At 35.6% G+C, this 10,180-nt stretch overlaps 1 protein-coding gene across 1 annotated transcript; it reads left to right on the top strand.

The window, feature by feature from the left end:
- The first annotated feature begins 396 nt into the window (after positions 1-396).
- On the top strand, positions 397-8,264 carry LOC128027114 (START domain-containing protein 10). Its single transcript, XM_052614418.1, has 6 exons — positions 397-785; positions 3,932-4,079; positions 4,532-4,635; positions 5,601-5,718; positions 6,387-6,439; positions 7,405-8,264. The coding sequence occupies exons 1-6, from the start codon at positions 639-641 to the stop codon at positions 7,621-7,623; spliced, it is 789 nt and encodes a 262-aa protein (XP_052470378.1). The 5' UTR covers positions 397-638; the 3' UTR covers positions 7,624-8,264.
- Positions 8,265-10,180: the final 1,916 nt, after the last annotated feature.

Here is a 10,180-nt window from a genome sequence, read left to right as displayed (position 1 = left end):
TTTTTTTAGGTTGCTGGTAACCTGAATGTTCTGACAAAGCATTTTACTGGCTTTGGAAGAAATCACCTTTCCAAAGAACACCAAAATAGTGCTTCTAGACCTCATGTTTCCTAATCTGTACAATGCAGACTTTTACGTTTCCCCTTCACAATATGATATTAAGGAGTGAGGCTGAAGGAAGGTGGTAGAGTAGGAAACTGTAGATGCTGGATTCAGGCTACACACCTGCACAGGTTAAACAAAACAGTCACGGAAAAGAAATTCTTTGAATTGACAAACATGACACCTGATCCGTGGTTCATCAGTCAGTCTGACTAAAGGAGCCCTTGACTGCTCCACCTGAAAAACGACATGGCAGTAACGTGATGCCTTACTTATATAATGCCTTTCTCCAGTATGGGACTGATACAGGTCTGAAGAGGATGCTCAAATACACCTGCTCCAACGTACATTAGCTACAACAAACACACAGCAGAGGTGCAACAGTTAGATTCAACTTCAAAAACCGCGTTTTAGATCCGTCAGTTTTCCAAAACTAACTGGAAATAAGTGGAGCAGACGACACAAACGAGAGGATCATTTATGAGAGGAGCTTTCAGCCCTGCAGACCTGACTGATTCACAGCACCGGGAGGCAAGATGCCAGTGCAGATACCGGACGACACCGATTTCTTATCTTTCCGAGATCAATGTGAAAGTCAGGATGGCTGGGTCGCCCGTTATAATAAAGGAGTAGTGACGGTTTGGTGTCGAGACGAGGAGTGCAAAACTGTGCAGAAACTCAAGGCAAGTGCACTGCAATGCGGATCAATAGACGCACTCACTCACTCTCACACACTAGTTTGTCTACAATCTTTGCTTTCATTCCTCTTAAATAAGACCAGCTCTAGTATATTTTTTGATATTACAGATCATCAGTGTCTTTGTATGGTAATTGTCTATGAAAAACAGATTCTGTGTGATCCAAAGCCTTAGTTTACTGGAAAACGCTGAATAATATGGCAAGCTGTTTTAACATTAAAACCATTTTTTTCGCGTTACTTTTCCTTATTTAATGATTAGTTATCCAATAGTGACTAGTAGCCTATCGATTCAGTTAGTCACTAATATGACTAATTAATTATTTACTACCAGTACTTTGGTTACTAGTCATGTTTGTCATTTAATTCAAGGGGATCTGTGTTGCAGATTTCCATTTTAACTAGTTTTCCTGTTGATGCTGGTACCAGTGTCACTTGTAAATATTCAGATATTTAGTAGCCTACTTATTATTTAAACTAATTCATCATACAGTATGTAATAAATAAAATAAAGATTGTGATTGTAACTGATGAAATGTAACCAGTGGTGGTGTTTCACAAATGTATATATTGCATTAAGTGTGTAGTGGCGAGGTGGGAGCCAATAAAAAAAAAAACACGGTAATTGATGCAATAAACTGTGACTGCACACACTCATACATTTATATGATTTAATAAAATCTCCCATTTTGATTTCTATGTTGTTAAAATAATAATAATAATAATAATAACATTTTAATGACCAAAACACATGTAAAAACTACTCTAACCACAATCCTGAAGCGGGATTTTGCATAACATCAGCGCTCATTGTTACAGACCCGCTACCATGAATTGTCACTATTGGGAACCTCAAACTATGTTTAGGTCTGTTCTCCTAAAAATATTATATTTGGAATATCTTTAACGAGCATCATCATGATGTTTTTTCTGAACTCTGAATGCTAGGGTATGACAGCTGCCATATTGAACTTTGCCATTCGCAAATGTGACAAGTAACAATTTGGATAGATGTAGTGTCTCCCAACTGAGTGCTAGTATATAATAAATAGGTACCTGTACATTTAGAATATATACAAGTAACTGTGAGAACAGTGAGTGTTAGCTAAAAAATATGCATTAATATTTAATGAATAGTTACTTGTCTAACTGGAATAGAGCAGCAACAATGACCAGCTAGAAACCGTTTGCTATGGTAAAAAACACCTAAGATGGATTTCCAATATGGTTTTCAGATTAACAATACTGAGTTGATGTTCTTTTGACCTATACATTTTAGGACGTAATTGATCTTAGCCAAATTACCTTTTTTGTGTTTACAAACCATTTATTGACTTATAGTTTTTTTTACAGCTCATGCACCTGTATTATTATTATTGACTGTAAAGACATGTACAATGTTACAAAAGGTTTATATTTCGAATGCTATCCTTTTGAGCATTTCCACAGAATCCTTAGAAAAATTTAGCATAGGTTCCACAAAACTATTAAACAGTGCAACAGTTTTCAGAATAATAATAATACATGTTTATTGTGCAACAAATTATCACATTTTTTATATTTTCTGAATGATCATGTGACACCGAAGACTGGAATATTGATTCTGAAAATTCAACTTTGATTACAGGAATAAATTACATTTTAAAATATATTCAAATAGTTTCAGCAGGTTAAAACATTTAAAAATATTACAGTTTTTACTCTATTTTTGTTAAATTAAATAAATGCAGCTTTGGTGAGCATAAGAGACTTCATTCAAAACATAAAACATATTATTTAGTAGTTGTTATTTATTATTACAGTAGTAGTACAGTTTTTATATTTAGTAGTCTACAGAATTTAGCATGTGAACCAAAGACTTGAATATAAATTGCCTTTGGAACAGCAGTATATCAGTGTGCGCTGTACAAAAAACAGTAGTACAGTATATCTTCTAAGCTCCTGAACAGTAGCTTTCCTCACAGACTCCAGACGCTTTCAGAGAAAATCCTAAAGAAACAAACAGAGATATGGTTATGGGCCATTTGCCCGGGGGAAACTCAGCATACAGTGGGGCAGGCCAGGCCTGACTGCTTCATGATCCACGGTCTCTGAGATGAAAGACCGGTCTCTCAGGGACGGACTGCACTCATGAGATGTGCTGAAAAATTAAGAGCGGAAAACCGTGGTAACAGCAGGCTCACATGATGAAACCTGACTCCCTCCTGCTGGCTTGCCACAGTTGGGCCTTTTTCTGTGTGTTTTTTGTGTGTGTGTAAAAGCACTTCTGTCCCAATGCAAGAACCTATGCATGAGGGCTGTTTCAGCAACGTTACAGGCAGGTGTGAGGAAATTATTTAGACCTGTAACAGCTGAAAAAATGAAAGGAGATGACAGACCTTCGTCAATAATTCACACAGCTCTCCAGGCCACCGATGCATTCTTTTCATGAATAATTGAGCTTTGTAGGCTTTGACGACATTCCATTCATAGAGACTAAATAAAACTTGTTTCAAGGAACCTAATGGAAATGAGCAGCGACCGATCAAGCTGGGGTTGTGGGGGGTTGGGGATAAATTATTAAATGATGCCAGGGTAGAGTTGATTGGGTTACACGGTTTCTTTCGTCGTAGAGCCATACAATATCTGATCACATTGCATTTGATATATTCATGCTCACCTGACCCTCCTACCAACCCAGGATAAGGTAACTACAGTACACATGAAAAAAAATGGGTTTGGCTCAACACAAGAGCTTGAAATACAAATGCAAGCCAACTTGAATCTAAAGCTTCACTGTATCTCCCACTCCACTGAGGATCCCTTTATACTCACTGTTTGCTGTGTCAACTTTTGCTCTTTGTGACCCGACATGGCTGAATCACACAGAAAGCAGGGCTTTCAAAGATAAGGAAATGAATAGATCTATGTATAAATGGTAGCAGGCCTTTGTCAGCACAGTGGAAAGCATTCATTTTTCATCTGCCTAGCAACAGAGTGCATTCAACATCTGACAGCGCTTCATCACGGCTGCACCAGAGGGAAAACTACAGGAGATTTTTTCACTACTTTATGAACTTTGTATTCAGCTGTAATGGAAAGGTTCTTAAGATTTGAATGACTCAGTGAGATGATGTCTGTTTTTTCTCTTAGATGCGAATCGTGTGCAAGGACGTGACAGCAGAGACCCTCTACGACGTCTTGCACGACACGAGCTACCGGAAAAAATGGGACACCAACATGATCGACACTTTCGATATTGGACGGCTGACAGTTAATGCAGATGTGGGATATTATTCCTGTGAGTCACTCCTTTGTTTCTTTCGAAACTGAGCTGTTATTTCCACCCTGTTCTTGGAGAAGCACCCCAATACACTTTTTTTTTAAAGTCTAGTTTTTCTTACCATGAAGATTGTAACATACAATGTAAGAGTTGTGGGTGGCTGCAGTACATTTTATGATGGAGTGCACTTTCTACAGTTAAACTGCAAATATGGAAATCATTGGGTTGTTTATGTGTTGCTCTCAGGTATATGCATGGATTTTAGTAATTAATTATAAAGAGATATTGATGATAGTGATTTAAAGTGACAATTCAAGAAAAGTCTCTTGCAAAATATAACAAAAAAGTGATGAGAGTACACAGAATTATTTTTTTTAAAGGCACTTATAATGTACTGCATAGGAGCAAGTTTACCTCATTGACTTTTCATACTTACCAGGACTTTAAAGCATGCCATTCTTTATTTACAGGGAAATGTCCAAGTCCATTGAAGAACAGAGACTTTGTCACCATGCGGTCATGGCTTCCTCTTGGCAATGACTATCTGATAATCAACTACTCGGTCAAACACCCGGTATGTCTGTGTTTGGTCTGGATCGTTAGGTCTGTAGAAGCTCGGATTTTATGAGACATTTTGGCAGAGGTAACAATATAGTCCAGCACAGTATGTCAGTTGGTATGTAGGTCAGTCTTCCAGGTCTTGAGCCGCTTGAAACAGAAGAGGCCTGACCAGTGGCAATAGTCTGACAGAGGTATCAAGTATGGCGTCGGGTGATCAAATCCCCATGTTGTAATGAATAATTACATGTCTAGCATCAACAGGCTTATGTCTTTCATTGTTTTCTCCATGGAAAATCTGACACAAGATGTTGATGTCATGAAACAAATTATACGGCTCTTTGAAATGCCTCATTCTGATTGGCCAGTCACGGTCAGATGTTTACTAATGTTTTCCATGACAATATCTCTTAATCAGGGTAAAAGAAACCCTGTATTTCATACAAATATAATAATACAATAATACAATAATATATATATATATATATATATTTGTGTGTGTGTGTGTGTGTGTGTGTAAAATGTTTATCTATTTATTTATCTGTTAATCTGGTGTGTAGCTGTGTATAAGCTTCACTATCTATATTTTGAGAAAGTTTTTCCAAACCTGTAAGAATTTCTTTCTTCTGCTGAAGACACAAAATAAGATATTTTAAAGAATGTGGGTAACCAAACTTTTGCTGGTTTCCATTGTCCTCCATAGTAGTTTTCCCCTCATACTATGGGAATCAATGGGTACCAACAACCATTTGCTTCAAAATATCTTCAATTTTCAGCAGAAGAAAGAAACTCATACAGGTTTGGAACAACTTGAGGGTGAGTAAATGATACCAGAATTTTCATTCTTGGGTGAACTGTACCTTTAATATCTTCGTTTAGGTCAAATAATGGTCAGACTGTTTGTATATCCTAAACATTCTTACATCTTTCAACATTGACACATTCCAATGAAACTAAACTCTTACTGCTGCTATTTTTCAGGGATACCCACCAAAGAAGGATTATGTCAGAGCTGTGTCTTTACTCACTGGGTACTTGATCCAATCCAACGGAGCGAACTGCTGCACTCTTTATTACTTGACGCAAGTGGATCCACGAGGTGAACGTCTTCTAGGTTTCCATTATCATTATCATTTATGGTAAAATACCTTTGAATATTAAGAATGCTGGGGTCACAGTATCAGATCAGGCCTTCTTTTGGTGGACCATGAACATGCATGTTTCCTCAACTCTTACGCTGTTTACATTGGTTAGACTGAAGCTGTATTTTGTGGTGTAATTTTATTTAATGTCTTGAAGGCCTAGTCATATCCATGTTTCCATCCATGCTCATTTGCTGTAAAGAGCGGGGAGCCAGGAAGCCTTTGAAACTCCTGCTTTACACATATTTTATGAATTTGCTGATGTCATCTTTTCCGTGCTGCTCCGAGGATGGCTTTGATTATTAATGTTTGCCGTTGCTGTGATGCACCAGCTGTTTGTGACCTGTGGGATAGACACTCAGATTCAGTGTATTGCATCTGTACAGCAGACTCAGGGACAAAAAAAAGGAAAATTGCAGTGTGTACAATGTCCATAAGAGAGTTTATGATTAAAAAACAAAAAAAAAAAAAAAATTGTTACTGTTTTAGTAGCGTTGCAGCTTCATTCAAAGCTGAACCGTTTTTGTTTTACCTTAATGGTGATATTTGTTCTCTGAGCATATTTTTACAGCAATATATATAAATCTATGTATTGGTTTAAAACTTTATCTTGATTTCTTTTCAGGGTCTTTACCCAAGTGGGTAGTAAACAGGGCCTCACAGTTTGTGGCACCAAAGGTAAGTGGAAAATTTTCTTTTTACATTATTTTTTTTTAAATAATTGAAATATATAATACGTGTATTTAAAATAACTTAATTATTCTAAGATTCTAAAAATGGTGTTTGAGAATGATACAAACAATACCATTCAAAAGTTTGGGGTCGGTAAGATTTTTTAATGTTCTCCCATGCATGCGGAAATGAAATATACTGTATGATATTGCCATATATATGACCTATTAGGCAATATATCATTTTCATATATGTACATTCTTTGAGTAGATAATATAATATAATATTGTGACAAATTTTAGATGTAGCAACCATATATGTCAACAGTATATATTTTATTCATACATGCATTTTTATATGCATGTCATATTGCATATTGCATGTTCATTTTAATTATATATTTTTTTTACTTAATATGACAATATATTTTTATTATATGGGCATTTAATATATTTACATACATTTCCACATGGACTTAAAAGAAGTCCCTTATGCTCAAAAACAATATTATAGTGTAATATGATTGAAATTGTATTTCATTTAAATTAATTTTATCAATAATAATTTTATTAAAAATGTAAATTACTCATCAGATGACCCAAGTCACTGAAAAACTCAACACCCGAGATCATCTTGTCAATCCCAAATTTCAGTTTTCTTCTGCTGCCATCTAGTGGTTATAATTGTGCAAGTCATACACAATGTTCTATTTTGGCCACATATTCTCTGTTTTAGAAAAGGGGTGTCAAACTCAGTTCCTGGAGGGCCGCAGCCTTGCTCCAACACACTTACCATGTAGTTTTCAAATAAGCCTGAAGGACTTGATTATCTGTATCAGGTGCATTCAAGTAGGGTTGAAGCGAAACTCTGCAGGGCTGTGGCCATCCAGGAACTGAGTTTGACACTCCTGTTTTAGAATAAAAGCATATATAAAATGCATGGTCCAGGACTTTCAACCTTTTTCTCCACAGGCTATGAAAAAGATTTATAAAGCCTGCCTAAAGTACCCGGAGTGGAAGCGGAAGCACGAGCCCAATCTGAAGCCGTGGAGGTACCCGGAGCAGAACACACTACCCAGCATCAGTGTAGCCGACCTGACAGTGCAGAGAGCAGATTCCCTGGAGAACATCGACGAGAGCAGTGCGAGCGAGGAGAAAGCCCAGCACCACAGCGATGATGACGAGACCTAAGATAACACACACTGACTCTCCTGTGGTCTGTGTGTATGTGGAAGCGACTGTGTGTCATTCTCAGACATGGATGGTTCCCTTATCATCCTGTAGATCATACATTCCCTTTTTTTGGACTGAACAAAATAACCTTATATTGTTTTGCAGAGACCTTCATTCTATGTCCATATACTTAGGAAGGGTCTGGTTGTATTAGATGTGTTTAACGGATACGTTGTATGGTCAAATCAATCGTGTAAAATTATATAAACAGTATCAGGAAGTTCTTTGGACATGTAATAACTTTATTGCTCAATGTTTCCAGCGCACAATACAGATGTGTTGTATTATTGTGACCCATGTGACTTAATTAAATGACTTAAATGGCGCACAACTCATTCTGTCATTCTGTCAAACAGTTATATAACTGATCAAACACCATATTTTCTGAGGCGAAGAATGCCTGGTTGAGATTGCAAGGACTTCCGCCCTTTTTTCCTTAAAGTGACAAAGATCTGTGTATTTCACTGCCTTCAAAAGACCTCAGGAGCTGTAAAAAATCAATTCTGTGTAGTACATTTGGATCTGTCTGTGTGCTTTTGACTTGGTGGCATTTTTGGCAGTGTCTTAAGAATAAAAAGTTTGGTCTTGTATTTCTAAAACTAGCTTTTTGGAAGTTTTTATTTGTATATCCCTTACGAAACCAATATAAGAATGCAATATAATGCAATGTATTAAATAATAAAATCCATATATAGGAAACTAGTGCTTATATTGTTTAATATATTGCAATATACACATGGAACAATTATGGTTATATATTGAAACATTAACATTACATTAGATGTAATAGCTTTATCAAAACACATCAATTAATATTCATAAACTTTTATTTAACTTTATTGTTTGCATAGACACACATTTCATATAAAATATACAGTATGTGTTGTTTATAAGAAAAAAGTGTTTACCAAAAACAGATCTTAAAATTTTTATGTCTCGTTAAAGTCATGACAAAATGGTTATGACTAATATATATTACAATACTGTATATATTTTCATGTATGTTCATGCTTTTGTAATATCGGTCATGTATGTGCAATATCGTGTATATATATATTTCACTATAAATGTGAACATATACATATTTTCAAATATATTTATAGGCACACAGTACTATATTTTATCACATGCACATTTATATATTATTTAATGTTTTTTTGAATTTAAAATGATATACATTACAATAAAATATAAATATATTGTCTCATATTTTCCAATATAGTACTAAAAGAGGCAATTCCTTACTATTCAATATATTGTTATACATTATTCTGTATATACATTACATCATTAAATATTTAGATTTTTAATTTATAAGTACATATATGTTCTTAATGTAAGGGTAACCAATTAGAAGAATAATGATAAAAATAAAAGTATTTATATTTACGATGACCATTTAGAAACTTTTGTAAATCTCCGCCAAGGATTTGTTGTTTGATTATAAATGCTTTCCTCTTTCTTTTGGCAGTGAGGAAAGTTTATTCACAACGGTATCCTTTTTCTTCATCCACAAACGTACAGCTGGGGACCACTCCTCAAAACCTCTATTGTCTCAGGCACTTCCTGCTTCCCATCTGAAACAGTTCCTGCCTATATCAATCAGATTGGGCTGTTTGGGGAGAAAAGGAAACTCCATAAGTGAACCCTCCGGCTTTCTCTCACAACAAAGTCCTAATGCTTTTGCAGCACAGAACAAGCCATTCTTCACATCATCTTCATTTTGAAACTAAAACCCGACACTTATGAACACACCCTACTGTGAACTTATCAGAAAACTCATGACTTCACAGTGTAAGATTTCATCTTGAAATCATTGACTGTATTTATAGCTATGAAGTTAGTGTAGATTTGTTTGCAAGGTGATCTCTCAATGAATACATGCCAGTTAAAGCATGCTTTGGATGATATATGAGATATCCTCTGCATGTGATGTGCCACATTTCAAGCCTTAAATTAAGCAAAATACGCACAAATAGTGTTAAAAGATTAAATATTATTTAGAATATGCAAGACAGCTGAAACTAGCATTTATAGAGGATTAAAATGATTACCAAACACTACCATAAAGACTTTGTGGTGAAAATACTCACTTCATGAAAACAAAAAATGACAAATACGATTTTTAAAAATAGCCATCTTTATCTGGAAAGCCTTTGTTGTGTACAGATGTCTGACAGACGTCTTTAAGACGTCAGTTTTACATACATGCCGTGTCATAAACATCTTAAAGACATCTTCTAAACGTCTATTTGACCTAATAGGAAACATTATATGGTGGTATCGCAAAAAACATCCTGCAGATGTAAATGTAGATGTTAAATAGACATCTCCAAGATGTGTGTTTGCTATCAGGAGGCTGCTAATTTAAAGCGTAGGCTACTTCTTTATTGAAGATTATTTTAAACCATTCTTAACATGGTTAATTGCGTGTGTGCTTTTTTATATAACTGCTATAGTTAGGTTTTTGTGGTCTGACCAGCGCTATGACTGAATGGAGATCAGTTAAACTCTC

This window comes from Carassius gibelio, chromosome A14 (assembly GCF_023724105.1).
Source record: "Carassius gibelio isolate Cgi1373 ecotype wild population from Czech Republic chromosome A14, carGib1.2-hapl.c, whole genome shotgun sequence".
Classification (NCBI taxonomy): Eukaryota; Metazoa; Chordata; class Actinopteri; order Cypriniformes; family Cyprinidae; genus Carassius; species Carassius gibelio.
The sequence above is the reverse complement of the archived record's forward strand: the minus strand, read 5'-3'. Positions and strand labels throughout refer to the sequence as shown.